Here is an 18,394-nt window from a genome sequence, read left to right as displayed (position 1 = left end):
GGATGGGCAACAGCAGCACCATGTAGCCTGGTAGCAGATCAGCCTGGGTTTCAGCCAAGTCCTCTGATGTGCTTGTTGTCATGTCAAACATGTATGGTATGACAACGAATGACAAGGGAGTTGGTTACAGCACATACAGATCTGCTGTCAGGCTAAGCAACAGGTAGCATCTAAACATAGTTTATTACTTGGCGACTGCAACAAGCTATACACTCTCTGAGTGATAATTTGGGTTTAATGAAGTATTACTATTTTTGGTCAGTGATAAATGCTAATGAGTGCAATCATTCCCAAAAGTACTGGTTTGGATTTTTTCCCAATACTAATTTATGCAGTATGATGCATTATTATTCATAAATGTCAGATTCTGAAATATACTGTACCTCCAGGATTTTAAGTTATTTTTCAGTTTGTTTAATTTGGTTATGACTTTATCTGGAAATAGGCCAATAACATTCAAATAAGTTTACTTGGCAGTGGATGCCATGGCTTTGCAGACTGCACAGTATTTCTCTCAAATCTGTTGCAGAGTCTGGAATCCTACCCATCCCTGTTTGAAAGATGCCCATCCCTGTTTGATGTTTATTGGAAAATTAGATGGATGATCGTAAGGTGGTACTTTAGATTCTTTCACTTTGGGGCTCTTGGAATGTTGCTCTTTCAGCTCCTTGGTGTACCAACGTTCCGTTCTGTGCAAACTGACGGACTGATCCTCAGTTACTGTACAGTTTCACTTTGCTTACTCAGGACAATGCATGAAACCAGGAAAATGCTGACACCTCTTGTGCTACTTACAGGCACTGGCTAAAGACCATGACAAGAGGTTAAGGGTAAGGGTATGCTTCACTTATTTCCACCTCTTAAGCAGCAGTAGACTGTAGCCTCCCTCTTTAGGCATGATGCCCCTTGCATTAACAGGTGGTGTTTCTAGTCTGGAGCCCTGTAGCACCATGAGCAGCACTGTCGTCTAGGTTTCCTAATGGAGGGTCATTAACCTTTAGATTACAGTTAGAAAGGTTACCTAGGATTAATCATGCTGACCTTTCATTTTGGTTTTCAAATTGTCTAACTCTCCCAAGCATATCCTCTCTCCAGCACTTTCTACTTCTGTTATGTCTCACCACATTATATGTGTCGGCACAATCATGTTTGATGGGTAAATTGCACATCGTTACAGTTCTGCAGGCTGGGACTGTGGAGGTGGGGGTGGAGGTGGGGGTGAGGAGGAGGAGAGGGAGGACGTGGAGACGAGGGGTTATGCCTTTGTGTTCTCTCCTTTCTTCTCGCTCTCGCTCTCCAACATTCCAGGCTTTGGCAGGCGGACTAAATGCAGGTTTGACAAAAGAAGTGGGAGGACGTGCAAAAGATGGAAGGAGAATACATTGTGTCTGTGAAACCTGAGTGTGTCAGTGTGTGTGAGAAAGACAACAGGTGTGCACAGCATAGTAAATGTACTATAAATGGTTTGTGAGCAGGTGGACAGGTATGAGTATACTATATGATGTGTGTGTTTCTAGGTTGTTGTCTGTGGGAGGATATGATTCACCACACATTACTTATTTCTCTTTCTTGCTTCAGTTCAGATATTTCACCAGGGATGCAAACTCTTAAACATTAGCATCTCCTCCTCATCACCAACCTGCTGCTACAGCTGGGCTCAGCTAAATGCAAGCTCGCATAACAGCTCTCTGCCCCTCTCAGTTCACTCAGTTTATTTTCTCAACGGCTATATTCAGATGTTATGTGGGAGTGCCATTCAGCTATCTCAATATATTCAACTAACAGTCAAGAGGACAGGCAATGAGCAGCAGTCTTATTGATCAGTAAACAGATCATTGTGCCAAACACGAGTCATATTTACAAAGGACCAGTTTTCATTGACCCCTTGTTTATATGCCACAGTGGAGATACTGTATGCAGGTTAAGCTACCTACAAATCCCTGCTTCTACCATTACTCTCATAGATCAATTATTTAGTTCCTGTTGATCGTTGATTTATCTCTACCACTGCTTTCTATTTGTTAGCCTGAGCTACTGCCAAGTTCATCTGTTTATTAACTATTCAGTAGAACCTTGTTGTCCTAACATCCCCCCTCGTTTTGCTCTTATTTGACCCTTCCGCCAGGCTTTCAACTCAGAGACGGACAACTTCAAGCTGCCGTACGGGGGCCACCAGTACCACGCCAGCTGTGCCAATTTCTGGATTAACTGCGTGGAGCCCAAACCGCCGGGCCTCATTCTGCCCGACCTGCTCTGAACTGCAGACACCGCTGCCATGGCAACGGGCGCCAGGTAATCAACACCGGCGAGGTGCAACAACCGGGCTCTCCGCCACACACCTCACACCTTGGGCTGCGAATACAGAGATCACAGAGGGAGAGACCTCAGAATTAACTGGAATCATCTTTATTTATTTGCCTTTTATTCTCTCTCTTTCTCTCTCAGAGGTACTCTGTGCTCTTTGCGGCGATGAAGAAGTGCAAATCTGCTGGTTTGTACAAATTCAAGGCTTGACACAGTAAAGACTATTCTGTATCATAATGTATTGTAAAATTATACTTTATAAATGGTGTCATTTTCTCTCTTTTTTTCCATTGTCTGGTCTCATATACAGTAGAATGCAAGTTGGCCTTTTAGCATCGATGCTTATGCGACTTCCCTGGCAGGATTTATTTTGTCAAACATTATTCAGATAATTAACCAATGTTGTGCTACGGTAACCCAAAGGAGGTCTAGTCCCTATGTCAGAGCAGGAGAAAATGTGCACAGTTATATGAATGGGGTAATGGGTTTCAACATTTTCTGTACTGCACTCTTTCTGTGAATAAGTCCATAACAAACTATTAAAACTGTGCAATATACTACTAATGAAGGAACTTGGAGACAAACTGAAGTGTAAGGCTATCTGTCAATTCCCTTGATTGTCACTTGTTGCTTGGTTACTCTTTAATGCTTGAGCTCAGCAAAGAAAGAGGGACTTTATTGGTGTTTGGGTCTTAAAGTAGTATTTTCTCCTCTCTGTTCTTCTCGAATCAGGGTTGTGGTATCATCACACTGCTGGAACTGGATCCATTTTAAGGTCGGGTCTCTAAAAGGAGAGTCTATGGTTGCTAACATTTGAATTGATATTTAACGTTTTAAGTATTGTGTGACATTGACTGCTTTTTAATGTCTTTGTATTGTTTGATAAGGACTGCTTTATCTAAACGAATGTTCATGTCCTGTTTGAACATTTTTGTGACATTGGGGCTTGAAAGGGAGTCTTAATTCTTAAAGATTGTTGGCCGTGGGTTTTGTTTTTCTGTCTTGCTGTGCCAGTGTATATATATATACTCGCGCTGTTGACGGGGATGTTTTTGCAGATCTAAGTCTTGAATGAAGTCAACTGTGATTATGGACTATTGCAGCAGCTCTTTGTGAGGATTACAGTATCATAGTATTGTAATTGCAATGACTAACTGTAATGTGAAGTGATGACATTTACATAAATAATACATTGATGCATAAATTAAATACTTTTCATGGTCATTAATCAATGAATGTATTACCTGGAAGCCTATTACCGTACACGTCAATTAAGAGTATTGTACAGTTCTGCTGAATTTGTTTTTGTTTTCAATATTTTCTGAATATAATCGAGAAGGTTGGCTTGAATGTCAACATGAATCCCGTAGGCATTCTATTGTCCCAATAGCACAAGTCGTTTAATCTGGATGACATCTGGAATAAAGTCAGGTTCAGAGTCTAATGCAGCGATATCATATTAGCAGTACTTCTCCTAAAATGCCAAATGGTTTGAGATTGTCTCGTCTTTTATTTTCCACTCAATAACATGCTATTTCTCAGACCAGAGAGGCTTCATCTCTATCACTTTGTGACCAAATGAAATACATTAACCTCGGCCATCGCTGGAGGATGGAGAGCTAAGACAATCAAATGAAAAATATGCTTCTAGTAGCGCCATGCATGGAACCAGTCTCATTATCATTCTGTCTCCTTATGTGTACAGGACAGGTGTGTGTGTGTGTGTTCTCCAACATCCATTTTATCTCTCAACATTCCCTAATTGAACATCCTGCTGAAAATGAATTCCTCTCTCTGTCTTCTCAACATGAGCTGCCAGATTACAGAAAATTACAAATGCTCAAATTACTGAATAATAAGGCTTTGTAAATTTGAAATGCAAGACCCATCCATCTGTCCCCATGTCCTGTCTTCTTCATGCCTAGTATTGTCTGCAGGGCTGTGCCTCTGAGGATCACCTGAGGAGAATGGGTCTGGAGAGATGGGAGGGAGTGCTACCCTACTGTATTGACTGCTATTCTTCAGCCACAGGCTGCCCATTGTCAGTTACAGTATTGATTAAAGGCAGATTTTTTGCTCGCCTGACTCGCAAGTAATGCCTTTACCCTTAATTCTCAAGTGGAGATTTTTATTACTTTGATGTCCCTAGAAAAATGTATATTTTCCTTTTTTTCTTTAGAATTCATACAAACATCCTATCGGCCATGAAAGCTAGTGTTCACAGCCTAATCTGGGTGATATTTCACACTGAGCTGTAGTTTTGCTGATTTAAAAAGGCTTGAGGCTTACATGACTTGAGATCTGTGAAGATTTTCACTTGAGTGTCCAAGATCTTGAGAATTTGAAACCCCTGTCTGGTCAAATATGGGTCTTTGAAGAAGGCACTGACAAGATTAGTCAGATATCTCCTACAGACACTTTCAATTGTTCAGTTTAACAATGACAAGATGAAACTATTAGAAATCCTTACTATGTATTAATCACTAATTATTTATTACAATTAGATGACAGTATTCAGCATCTATGTCCTTTCTATAAACTGATCCAGACAACACAGTGAGGTAGGGCCATGGATTTAGAGCTCATCAGTGTTCATTCTAAAGGGGAATGGATAGATGAGTCAAAGGCAGGCTTGAAGAGAGGATAGAATCCCACTCAGTCAACCGATCACTGAGAAAGAATGACTTCATCCACCCCTGCTTAAATTGAATTACTTCAAGGTCAGTCTCCCTCTCTCGATTGAACTTCAATCTTTGACTATATGACTATGGAAAAGGAGCAAGAATTCTGTGATCGTTTTCTGAAACATCCATGATTGTGTTTCAATAGAAGTCGTCGTACCAAATGGTTTTGGAATGAACATGAGGACAAATATAACTGCTTTGATGATGCTTGTGCTATTCATAACCCATCACATTCTGTCTCCATTTTTATTGAGTTTAACTTTCAAATGAACATGAACTCAGTCTGTCATTCATACATACAGTATACTCTCTCTTCCTCACCTTCTCCCACCATTTTTCCTCCACGGCGCTTGCTTGCCACAGCAATTGATTACTGTGCCCAGGCATTGATTCAGTGTTCATGTTCATCACTAACAGCACCACTGCACCTGGTGACCATTACTAAGGTTACTGTAGTTTTCATTTGCTGTCAAGGTATTGTCATACAAAGTGCATCCTGTATGAGGATTGATTGCTTTAGAAAATCATGTCCCTTTTCGGCAGCCTTCTCTTATCCCATCAATGGTGTAACAAGCGTGATTATTATTTGTCCGAATATTGACTATGCTCTCCGTCTGTACCTTGTTATTAAATAGAAAAGCATGATATATACCAGGAAAAAACTGTATGAGCTGTTTTAATTAAAAGTAAGCTTACAGATGTAGGATCTAATTTGATCACTCTTTTGTTGATGAGAATTTTCTTGCACAGCAGGAAATGCAAACTTGTAGTGTATTCAAAGTTTAAAAAGGCTTCTAAAGTTTGCAATTTCCACATTTGCCCTAATGTATAATGTATCAACCTATACAAAAAATATCCATTCATTTACAATCCACATAATTATACTGAACAAAAATATAAACGCAACAATTAACAATTTCTCTGAGTTACAGTTCATATAAGGAAATCAGTCAATTGAAATGAATGAATTTGTCCCTAATCTATGGATTTTACATAACTGGGCAGGAGCGCAGGCCTATGCGTGGGAGGACATAGGCCTACACACTGCGGAGCCAGATCCGGCCAATCAGAATGAGTTTTCCCCCACAAAAGGGCTTTATTACAGAAATAAATACTCCTCAGTTTCATCAGCTGTCCGGGTGGCTGGTCTCAGACGATCCCGCAGGTGAAGAAGCTGGATGTGGAGGTCCTGGGCTGGCATGGTTACACATGGTCTGCGGTTGTGAGGCTGGTTGAACGTACTGCCAAATTCTCTAAAATTATGTTGTAATCGGCTTTTGGTAGAAAAATGAACATTCAATTCTCTGGCAACAACTGTGGTGGACATTTCTGCAGTCAACATGCCAATTGCACACTCCCTTTAAAACTTGAGTCATCTGTGGTATTGTGTTGTGTGACAAAACTATATTTTAGAGTGGCCTTTTATCATCCCCAGCACAAGTTGCACCTGTGTAATGATCATGCTGTTTAATCAGCTTCTTGATATGACAAACCTGTCAGGTGGATGGGTTATCTTGGCAAATGATACATTTTCACTAACAGGGATGTAAACAAATTTGTGCATAACATTTGAGAGAAATAAGCATTTTGTGTGTATGGAAAAATTCTGGGTACTTTTATTTCACCTCATGAAACATTGAACCAACATTTTACATTTTGTGTTTATATATTTTTTCAGTGCAATTCACATTTCCTGGTGCTGCATTATTATTTTCCTGCTGTAACAAATTGGCTCAAATTAAGATCCTACATCTGTAGTGTTCAGGGCATCAATTCAAGTTTGGGCTTCCGAGTGACGCAGCGGTCTAAGGCACTGCATCTCAGTGCTAGAGGTGTCACTCCAGACCCTGGTTCAATTCCAGGCTGTGATTGGGAGTCCCATAGGGCGGCACACAATTGGCCCAGCATTGTCCGGGTTAGGGTTTGGCCGGGGTAGGCCATTATTGTAAATAAGCATTTGTTCTTAACTGACTTGCCTAGTTAAATAAAGGCTAAATAAAATACTTGAATATGAACACGTTCCTATATGAGGCGATGCATCATAACATTGCTACCATGTTAGTGTCATGAAAATATTATTTGATTGTTCACATCATTTGTATTTGATCATATTCCAATTTAAAATGGAGGATCTTCTAAAGAGACCAACTTGATGTGAGTGCAACCATCCAAGCTTTGCAAAGCGTATTAAGCTGCAGTCAGGCAGGCAGTTTGTTGTGAGCCCTTTTGCCAGACACATCTCCTTCCTACATACAGCCTAACGACATTCATCACAGCAGTTTGTTCTGCATGGCCTGCACCACAGCACTGTTGCCCAGTCTACTGTCTGTGATGTTCAGGGTAATGTAGATCATTCTGCTTACTGGTTTCCTGATTGACGGTCATATTCTGCTGCTGCTGAAACATGTCTTTACTCTAGGATGGCTAACTATTCCCTGAGAATCAGTGAGTGAGAGACACACACACACACACAGAGCATCAGTCTATTGGGGGAAGTAAGCTGATAAAGAAAGGTATAATTTGGGCCCATCACTCCTGCATCTTCCTCACGCTTGGCCTGTCATCTAATGGAGCCAGTGTCTGTGTGGTTAATGCTGTTTATTGTGTAGGCCATTCTGGAGATCCCTCAGTAGAATAGGCCACAAGACAAATAGTTCCCATCCCTGTCTGTCTGGTTCCCCGTGGCCGTTCCAAATGAGAATGAATGATAGAATGTTGCTGTGACATCTGAAGACTTCTCTGAGGGAAATTGTTGTGAGCAACATCAGTAGGCTGCGTCCCAAATCAAATGACATCCTATTCCCTTTATAGAGCACTACTTGCGACCAGACACCATAGGGCTCTGGTCAAACGAAGTGCACTATATAGGGAAAAAGGTGCCATTTGGGATGCATCCATGGTCTTCTGTTGAAGGAGCCGGTGTACAGATTTCACTTTTATATCAAGACGTTTAAAGTCACAAAGAAACAGAGAGCACACGGTTAACTTGGAAGAATGTGCATTTTCAATCTGAATTGTCTTTGTGGCTATAGAGAACCATGTTATAATCATTCCAGCCTCATTGTTGGCACAGCTGGATAGTAGGACTTTAACAGGATCTATCAAAAGTGAAAAATTCTGCAATTATTCTAAACTTACTGTTAACCTCATTACATCTTTATTTTCCACTGGTCTGAATAAAGAACTTGAGTATCACCATGAAAATTACTATGAATATTCCCATGGTCAGTTACAATCGACTGATTGGCTCTCAAAATGACGATGACTTTACAACACCATGGATGAATTGACCATTATCAATCAAATAAAAAGTGTGAACCCAAAACACGCTTCAGCCCGGCTTAAACAAAAAGGGAATCAGGTGCTCGACTGAGGGACTTGAAAATCCCTCATAAAAGTCCTACCTTTTCTAAACGTTCCATATATACTGAGAATACGAAACATTAAGACCAGCGCATTCCATGACATAGACTGACCAGGTGAAAGCTATGATCCCTTATTGATGTCACTTGTGAAATCCAGGAGACAGGTTAAAGAAGGATTTCTAAGCCTTGAGACAATTGAGACATAGATTGTGTTTGTGTGCCATTCAGAGGGTGAATGGGCAAAACAAAAGATTTAAGTGCCTCTGAACGGCGGATGGTAGTAGGTGCCAGCCACGTGTACCGGTTTGTGGAGGTGTTCCTAATGTTTGATATACTCCATGTATAGATTTTCAGTGTAGTCACACTGTATCTGGATCCATTATGTTACTCTGCTTCAGCACTATTCCATATTTACAGGGCAAAGTATAAACTGACAATAATGCATATCAGTCATTTCGTTTATTATTCATTTCAAACACAAACAGTTGCATGAGCTAACCCGTTACATGAGCTTGTTAATCATTCATTGCCTTAGTTTCATAACCTAAGGGCTCTATTCAATCCATGTCAAGTTTAGCGTTACAGCGTGATACAAATCTGGCTCAGTCGGGAATTACCTTTACATTTCTATTGCACAATCTGTAACGCTTCAGCGATAGATTGAATAGAGCACTAAATTCATGTAAGCTTGGCTTTCTGCTTACACCTTTGACAAGGGCATTGTTCACTTGCTACAGTAATGTTAACATTTTATTTAAAAGCTTTTCGTGTGTAAGGTATAGCATTCTTAGGAAGGTTTATCAATGACAGTACACCAGTTAAGCACAGGACTGTCTGGTTGTGTTCTTCCTTGGACCTCATTTCACTTAAACATCAATATGAGGCAAAAATAGGGAAATAGAAACTGTGATTCTCCCAAGCCCCTAACACAGTACTGTCTTCCTATTAACAGAGGGTGGTGACATTCTAAAATAGCATAATATTGTACAATATTAGTACCAATACAGTATATTCTGCACAATCATCCCCATAGTAAGTAGGGACTTTTAAGTGTATACACTAACAGCCTTAGATGTTGTCATGATTAAAATGTGTATACACTAACAGCTTTAAATATTCATTGTGCACCATATCTTTTCTTGATTTCAGTTCTCTCTCAAGAACATAATTCAATTTGTCAAACAAAACAGAGCAGGACTGCTGCTAGTTCTCACATTAAAGACAACAGCAAAACTGGCACAATACCATCACATGACGTTACGTCGGGGAAGGACTTGAGTGAGTCACACCGCTGCCTGTCAAAATGGCTGAGTCTAAAGCACCGCCTACACCTTCCCAGAGTCTGGGGCATTAAGCTAGACTCTAAAGTCACAGTCTGGGTCTGGCCATGTCAGCTGATCTGGGGTCTGGCTTGGTCATGGTTCTGTTACTCCTTTGGTCCTGAGGATTCCAGACTTGAGGAGGCCTTGCTTCCTCTCAGAGACAGACAGACGGGGGTTGATGCAGTGTAGTGTAGCATCACCCACCAGTAACCAGTCTGCAGTGTAGTGACTGATTACTAAGACTCCCTACATCCCAATGCATTCATTAATTAAGCTTCACAAAGACAGACAGTCACACGCTTCATCTCACTCTGCATCTCTTGCTGGGGGAACATGCATGAACCGGCAGCCCTGGAGGACTCTCTTCTCCGTCGCCTTCCCTCCCCCCTTGGCGAGGCCCCAGACCTCCTCTACAGGCCCCAGTAGGGTGCCAGATTCCTGCGCTCCCGCTCATAGACGTCAGGTATCACCCCGTAGGGCGTCTGCACCATTTTCACAGAGTTCCTGCCAAACAGCTTCCTTTCGTAGTCGATGAGCTGACGCCAGAAGCCCCCGTTGGGCCGGATGACTGGCCGGCGGGCCTTGACCCAAGCGTGGGCCTCAGCCAGAGACACACGGTGGTACTTCATCAGGTAGGCCAGGCACAGGGAGGCTGAGCGGCTCACCCCTGCAGCACAGTGCACCAGCACGGCTCCCCGCTTTCTCCCAACACTGTGGATCTTATCAGCTATGCTGTCGAAGTACAGGGAGAGGGGGGAGTGGGGCATGTCCGCCAGGGGTACCTTTACATACTCCACGTGGGGCCAGTTGAAGTTGGGCAGCTCAATAGTGGCATTGACCACGCAGGTGATGCCCTTGGACAGCAACAGGCTTCGGTTGGACGCCACGTTTCCCCGGCTCAGGAAGAGGTTAGGGGTGATCTGGGCAATGCCCCCTAGCAGACTGCCGTTCTCTGTGAGAAGCCTGGGCACGGCTGTGGGCACCACCGAGCTGTGGTGGTGGTGATGGTGGAAAAAGCCACCTTGACTGCGGGAACCCATTGGAGAATAAAGTACTAGGAGTGATACAGAGAGAGCAGGAGGAATAACAGGGATGTCTTCAGTAGCCTGAGGTCATGTTGGAACAGCAGAACCAGACAGCAGGAGATTCACCTAAAACAACAAAGGCACATCCCAATTTCAGTTTTTTCCATTTTTTTTTTAAATTCAATTTGTGATGACCACTCTCAGACTGGCAAACATACAGGTAAGTGTCAAAATAAAGAAAACACCAACAGTGTCTTAATAGGGCGCTGGGCCACCACGAGCCAGAACCGCTTCCATGCACCTTGGCATAATTTCTACAAGTGTCTGGAACTCTATTGGAGGGACTTGTCACCATTCTTCCATGAGAAATTCTATAATTTGGTGTTTTGTTAGTGGTGGAAAAACGCTGTCTCAGGCGCCGCTCCAGAATCTCCCATAAGTGTTCAATTGGGTTGAGATCTGGTGACAGATGGCCACGGCATATGGTTAACATAATTTTCATGCTCATCAAACCATTCAGTGACCACTCGTGCCCTGCAGATGGAGGCATGGTCATCCTATGGGGGCATAGCCATGGTAGCCAATATAATGGCCTGCCCAGTATTTTTATACATGACCCTAAGTATGATGGGATGTTAATTGCTTAATTATCTCTGGAACCACACCTGCTTTCAATATATGTTGTATCCCTCATTTACTCAAGTGTTTCCTTTATTTTGGCAGTTACCTATACAACTACATCAGCAGGGTGCCATTAAAGCTATTTGCAATGACTCATCAAATTGGGTATTAGGATCTTTTTGGATGACATTGTGCTGTGACAGAAAAGTTCTGTGTCTGGCAAATGTTACCACAAGTCATCCCTCGCCAGGAGAGAGAGATGTGTGTGTGGCCCGCAGTGCCAGTACCAGGCAGGGTCTACTTACCCCCTCAGGGAAGGTATTGTGGTGGCTCAGTGGCTGTAAAATGCCTTTAAGGCATCTATGGAGGGGAGCCAGAGAGCCAGTTGCCCCATCACAGCATAGAAGAGGCTAATAAGAACAAACTGAACAACACAAAAACAATTCAAATACACTGGGCTGGGGATGTTTTCCTGTAACAGGTCACACAGTAGCTTCCAGTACATGGAACCAGAACACTGTCCCCTGCACAGTAAGAACTGTTACTGAAGCTACTGTCTTCCATTCTGAGTAATGCGTTACTCCTGCTGTCCCTCCCCGTCTCCCTCTTCCTCCCTTTGCCTTTCTGACTCACCCTGTCCCCTTCCATTTCTCTCAGCCTCTCTCTGTCTCCCTCTACCATATGGACATCAGTCCTCTGGAGGCAGATACACACTACCAGCTCCTCCACAGCTCCTGCATACAGATCAAATCTCTCCAGTCTCTGATATGAAAGACCCTTCATCCATCTGCATTTAAATTGAAGTTAGTTATCTAGGGGGATCACAGAGTTTAAGGCACTACCTTCCACACTGTTGCACTGGTCGTGCGTCATCCCATCCACACCTTGCACAATAGCCGGGGGAGCTCTCTCTCCCTCTCTGCCACAGTCTGGTTAACAAGCCACACAGATCAAATCAAACACATGAAATAAGAATTCAATCTGCCGTCTGTGCTGAAAACACCTGCACACCCCATGTCACCCTCCACCTCAATGTGGTTGTTCTCTGAGGCTCTCTGTACGACACACACACATATCATAAAGCCACTAACCAGGACAGATAGCGCCTGCTTTCTACCAGAGAGCTTCGTTTTAATGGCAGTCACAAGAATGCCATTCACTGAGGGCTGAGGCTGCATTCCCATCAATGGCCCAGTTTGAGCAAGTTGTCTATCTCCCTTATTCCCTCCCTCCTTCCCCAGCACTGATACACATCCTGCTATCCTATTCCCCTCCGATGCTAACTTCAAAGAAATCTATCCTCTCAGCCCGGCCACGGAATCCCTTGTTCCTGAGCTACATTTCACTCTGGCCTGCATCTTGCCTGCTCACACATGCAGTGGTTGCCATGGAACACTTAGGTGCAGCTGACTCCAATCTTTCTCATAGTTGCCGTTGGTGATAAACCAAAAATACCTGCAGTGACAGCAACACTAGGAGCAGTCTATGACTCTGTATATACAGATGGTGACTGATTCAAAATGACATTTAATGGGAGAAAGGGAACAGGATATACTGTACCAGAGGTGTCATGCCCATAGGGGGCACATGGGCAGTTGTCCCCTCAGGACGTTTTCTATTTTATTTTATGTTTCTCTGTAATACTTCCTAGCAATTTTATGAAGTTGGCTTTAGCTAGCCCAGATAGGTTCCCAATCTCCCAACCTTTCAGGTTATCAATCAAGTTACCGGGCATGCCCGTGGGCAAAGTTGGTAGACTTTTACTAAATTACTAAATGTACTGAATAAGACTCACATTCCCTTAAATCTCTTTCCAGATTTGAGCAAAGATGCAGAGAAGCATATTTACTTTATTTAAAATAACCACCAGTCAGGAGGATACAGACAGCTCAAGAGGTATGCTTAGATAAGCAGAAACATTCATTTTGACATAGAATTAGGCATAATGATTATGGCTCTAGATTGCAGGAAAAGGCTGTTTCATGTGTCTGAAGAGAATAAATGATCCGACCACGCCCTAGCCACACCCTAGCCACGCCCTAGCCACACCCTAGCCATGCTCACATACAGTCTGCCCCCTCAGATTTCTGGAGGGAATGAAACAGGAGCAAAGCACAAAACCACTGCTTGGCTTTGCTGCCATTCACTCCCTCCATCCACATGGCTATTTATATCTGACTTGGCCTGGGCAGAGGGGCTGAGGAGGCAGGGAGTAGAGAAGAGGAGTAGAGGAGGAGGGAAGGAGGCTACGCAGGGGATATCATCGAGATGAACCTACTGTCTGCCGGCAAAGAGATTGCTCTCTGTCAATTGAATTTTCTCTGTGGTTTAATTCTCCAAAATAAATATGTAAAATGAAACTGATAGAGGGAGCAGCTTGAGACACATTTACAGGACCCTTATAAAAGTGTTTAGCACCTTCCACAGGGTTAACATTAATATCCATCTGTCGATCTGCCTTCAAGGCACATCATGCACGTTCTCACCACACTTGAGGCCAGCCATCTGGCTGGTGCTTGGCTCTACTCGGCATGGCAGAAATGCATTCTCCTACATCTGCATTGCAAACACACAGCCCATCACTCAGTGTTCATTTCAGGGCATGTCAACACAGGGCCCATCACAGATTCCCTGATGCACATCTCGACTCTCTCTCTGCATGGCGAGATTCTGGTCCGGTTCCACCTCCTATAGCACAAATGGGGAACGTGAGCCGCGTTGCAGAAAAACTGGAGCCTCATAAATTGGCTCTTCTCCCACACCAAATGTGGACCTTCCAAATCAGATTTGAACTGGGCATGTGCAGCTGATTTAGCAGCTCATTGACACTCACACCGGCTGGTCAAGACATGTTTGAAAACACAGAAAATTCCTGAATCAACCAGTGGCTGTCTGACTGGAACAGAAAGGGATGTAAGCAGTAGTGTACTGTTCTCTCACAATACAATTCATAGTAGTTCACCCTCATAGACAGTGTTCCCACAGAATGACTCTTTATTCTAGAACACTATCGCTAAATGGGAGCTGTGAGGAACTGTACACCTACCCAGAGCCTTCTATGTACAATAAAGGGCTCTGCATCTATACGTTTTTTGGGGGGGTCATGTATTGTCACATACAGTGCATTCGGAAAGTATTCAGACCCATTGACGTTTTCCTCATTTTCAGCTTTATTCTACAATGGATTAAATTAAATTGATTAAAAAATACAAAAGTGAAATATTACCTTTACATAAGTATTCAGACCCTTTACTCAGTACTTTGTTGAAGCACCTTTGGCAGCGATTACAGCCTTGAGTCTTCTTGGGTATGACACTACAAGCTTGGCACACCTGTATTAGGGGAGTTTCTCCCATTCTTCTCTGCAGATCCTCTCAAGCTCTGTCAGGTTGGATGGGGAGCGTGGCTGCACAGCTAATTTCAAGTCTCTCCAAGTCCGGGCTCTGGCTGGGTCACTCAAGGACATTCAGAGACTTGTCCTGAAGTCACTCCTGCATTGTCTTGGCTGTGTGCTTAGGGTCATTGTCCTGTTGGAAGGTGAACCTTCGCCCCAGTCTGAGGTTCTGAGAGCTCTGGAGCAGGTTTTCATCAAGGATCTCTCTGTACTTTGCTCCGGTCATCTTTCCCTCGATCCTGACAAGTCTCCCAGTCCCTGCCGCTGAAAAACATTCAATCTTGGTTTCTTTAGACCATAGAATCTTGTTTCTCATTGTCTGAGAGTCCTTTAGGTGCCTTTTTGTCAAACTCCAAGCGGGCTGTCATGTGCCTTTTACTGAGGAGTGGCTTCCGTCTGGCCACTCTACCATGAAGGGCCTGATTGGTGGAGAACTGCAGAGATGGTTGTCCTTCTGGAAGGTTCTCCCATCTCCACAGCGGAACTCTGGAGCTCTGTCAAAGTGACCATTGGATTCTTGGTCACCTCCCTGACCAAGGCCCTTCTCCCCCAATTGCTCAGTTTGGCCAGGCAGCCAGCTCTAGGAAGAGTTCCAAACTACTTCCATTTAAGAATGCTGGAGGCTGCTGTGTTCTTCCGGACCTTCAATGCTGTAGACATTTTTTGGTGCCTTGACACAGTAGTATCTCGGACCTCTACGGACAATTCCTTCGACCTCATGGCTTGATTTTTGCTCTGACATGCACTATCAACTGTTGAACCTTATATAGACAGGTGTGTGCCTTTCCAAATCATGTCCAAACAATTGAATGTACCACAGGTGGACTCCAATCAAGTTGTAGAAACATCTCAAGGATGATCAATGGAAACAGAATGCACCTGAGCTCAATTTCGAGTCTCGTAGCAAAGGGTCTGAATACTTACGTATTTTTTTTCGATTTGTCATTATAGGGTATTGTGTGTAGATTGATGAGGAAAAACATGAATTTAATCCATTTTAGAATCAGACTGTAACGTAACTAAATGTGGAAAAAGTCAAGAGGTCTGAATATTTTCAGAACACACCGTACACCAGCTAGGTGATGTGAAATGGGTTGTTTTACAGGGGCATTCATAGATTAGGGAACCTCTTCAGCCTAACTTGAAGTGCTAGATGAGAATCTGCTCTGGTATGTTTTCCAGTATATCAGGGATGACACCTCACACGAGGCCAGGGTTAGGCTGTCTTGACACCTGTCTGAGCAGAGTACCACCTCCCTGTGACACCGGCGACTGGGTGCTGCTCATTCACACCAGCAATTTGTCTCCTGTCTGTGGAAGCTGCCATGTAACCCTCTACACAGTCCTGCCGCCCCCTTTTTAAAGTCCCTCTCTATCAGTTAGAGAAGTGGACCCAAGCCACCTGCAGCACCAGCTAATTTAATGACAGAACATTGCGGTAGAGTAAGCATAAGATAAGGCTATGTTGAATTGTTTGAGAATATCCTGTTTGAAGGGTTTGATTTGTTCAATGTATGTAATTTGATCTCTCTCGCTCTAGTCGATACAGACACAAAGACTGAACACATTCATTGGTTGTTGTGGCAGAATACACAGTATAAATTATATGATAAGTATCACTGTATTTATAATGCATTTACTAACATGGAGAGCCTTTGTTGCTGCCCTATGGCCAGCTGGCACGATGAGGGTGAGTGAGTGAGTGAGTGAGTGAGTGAGTGAGTGAGTGAGTGAGTGAGTGAGTGATTGAGTGAGTGAGTGAGTGAGTGAGTGAGTGAGTGAGTGAGTGAGTGAGTGAGTGAGTGTTGTACAGTCTACAACTATTTTTATGTCACAGGTATAGCATTACCTGTGATGATCAGACCATAGCATTGTACAGTATTAAAAAAGAGGTTGGAGATACATGCTGTTGCTTATTGAGTAGTCATCTCCTTTTCATCCCTGCTACTTTCATAGATATGAGAATGGAAACCTCAACCTGTTACACTGTGTGTGTACAAAGTGGATAGGTGTGCGTGTATGCCATGTGTTGAACATCATTCCAGTAGACTACAAGAATACAAGGACTTGTGATTTCTGTAAGGTCTTGTAAATCACATGGTAGTCTATTTGATTGTAGTGCAAACACATTATTCCCCTTTTAGCTTTATCCCATCTGGATCACACACCAAATTAGCAGGGTATGATAAAATAACTACGAATTATGCAAACGAACTGTGAATATATATAGAGCGATATAGGCAAGACATGTTTGGGTCTCTTGACTGATACGCTACTGTCACTCTTTGGCCAGCTGAAAATCATACCTTCTCTGCCTACTATAAGATATTGTAGAAAATCATTTAGAAATACATGCATAGGCTATGCTATGCCTAATATGTGAGTTTTACACAAAATATTATCATCACAAGAATACAACTAAATCTAGATATTTGATCTATAGGCTACATACAGTAGAGGATAAACCAACTTACCAAACCACTTTACTTTGCCTTAGTCGATGATTTTCCAAGCGAGTTGCTAACGCACGATTCCAGGCATGCGGTTGCAGATGATTCAAACTCTGAACAGTAGGTAAAGCAGATAATTCGCACAGTCGTAGTCTTGTGGGAAATAAAATACAATATTAAAGAATAAGTATGTAACAATATCACAAAAATATCAAAGTCAGCAGAGAGAGAACTCCATGCGAATGAAAATTTTTCAGCCAGCTCTCCAACGTTCGCGCAGCAACAGTGTCGCGCTGGAAAACATTCGGTACTGAAGCAAGAACCTAGGTGGTATATTGAAGCGCCTCCCCTCTGAACAACGCAGTAGAAGTAGCTGTGGGTAGGGTACATTAGGTTAGTACCAAGCCCCTGTGAAATTATGGTGAAATCTGACTTGCTACTAGGTATTCTACAGAACTTCAACTACATTGCCTCACAAAGCTGGTCAGGGGGACATCTCTCCAAAAGGCAGTAATTTGAAAACATAGACATGAACATCTGCATCGCTTCAAAAATGTCACAGCCATAGGTCAAAGTAGGGTGTTGCGGTAAGTGCAACAGAAAGCAATCAAATGTTCTGCCATACAGGGTCACAAAGAGCATGGCTGTCATAAATGACCGATGTCTACTAATAGAACTGCAAGGAAGCATACTTGAACTTGAAATTTCCTGAAACAAGACACAATGCCAGTGTTTGTTATTTGTTAGAACAGCCAGCTGCGCTCATGGTCAGAGTTTAAAGGAGTCAAAGAAAACAAAGAGAGAAAAGATCAGATGAAAACCTGATACCTTTAGCAGGAATCAGATCTGGAATGTCAATTAAGGGGCACAAATGGCACCCTATTCCCTATACCGAGCCGGGCCCTGATCAAAAGTACTGCACTACATTAGGAATCAGGTGCCATTTGGGACTGACACAACAATAGACATCCCAGTTCTATGAATGCTGTTGGCCAGTTACCAAGCCCCTGTGAAGGTCTGGCTTGTCTCATTAGGCTCAGAGATAGAACACAGGATGGAGAATTCCATGCACTACAGTGTACCGGTTGAACGTTTTCTGCCTTTGGGTATCCTTGCATTCTTTACATTACATTTGAATTATGTGATTCATGAAATGTAACAACAAACACAAAAGAAATGCAAACAATGAGGTACATTTATTTCACAAAGACTGGACTACATAAGCCTGT

The 18,394-nt window shown here is 43.0% G+C and overlaps 2 protein-coding genes across 3 annotated transcripts in view; one reads left to right on the top strand and one right to left on the bottom strand.

The window, feature by feature from the left end:
• Window positions 1-3,513, top strand: part of LOC115141287 (synergin gamma-like) — a 40,765-nt gene extending 37,252 nt beyond the window's left edge. Inside the window, 3 exon segments of the mRNA XM_065000352.1 lie at window positions 798-830; window positions 2,126-2,292; window positions 2,446-3,513. Coding sequence (XP_064856424.1) covers window positions 798-830; window positions 2,126-2,257 — 165 coding nt within the window. The 3' untranslated portion in view covers window positions 2,258-2,292; window positions 2,446-3,513.
• A 5,280-nt stretch (window positions 3,514-8,793) lies between these two features.
• LOC115141824 (dual specificity protein phosphatase 14-like) lies at window positions 8,794-17,490 on the bottom strand. Of its 2 annotated transcripts, XM_029681053.2 has the most exons (3): window positions 17,190-17,490; window positions 11,627-11,745; window positions 8,794-10,826 (listed from the first exon to the last, which is right to left on the bottom strand). In XM_029681053.2, the coding sequence occupies exon 3, from the start codon at window positions 10,713-10,715 to the stop codon at window positions 10,086-10,088; it is 630 nt and encodes a 209-aa protein (XP_029536913.1). In that variant the 5' UTR covers window positions 10,716-10,826; window positions 11,627-11,745; window positions 17,190-17,490; the 3' UTR covers window positions 8,794-10,085. The 2 variants fall into 2 exon arrangements, with proteins under 2 accessions (XP_029536913.1, XP_029536914.1); XM_029681054.2 differs by lacking the exon at window positions 11,627-11,745.
• Window positions 17,491-18,394: the final 904 nt, after the last annotated feature.

The sequence above is a fragment of the Oncorhynchus nerka genome, linkage group LG14 (assembly GCF_034236695.1).
Source record: "Oncorhynchus nerka isolate Pitt River linkage group LG14, Oner_Uvic_2.0, whole genome shotgun sequence".
Taxonomy (NCBI): Eukaryota; Metazoa; Chordata; class Actinopteri; order Salmoniformes; family Salmonidae; genus Oncorhynchus; species Oncorhynchus nerka.
This window is presented reverse-complemented; position numbering and strand designations above follow the sequence as displayed.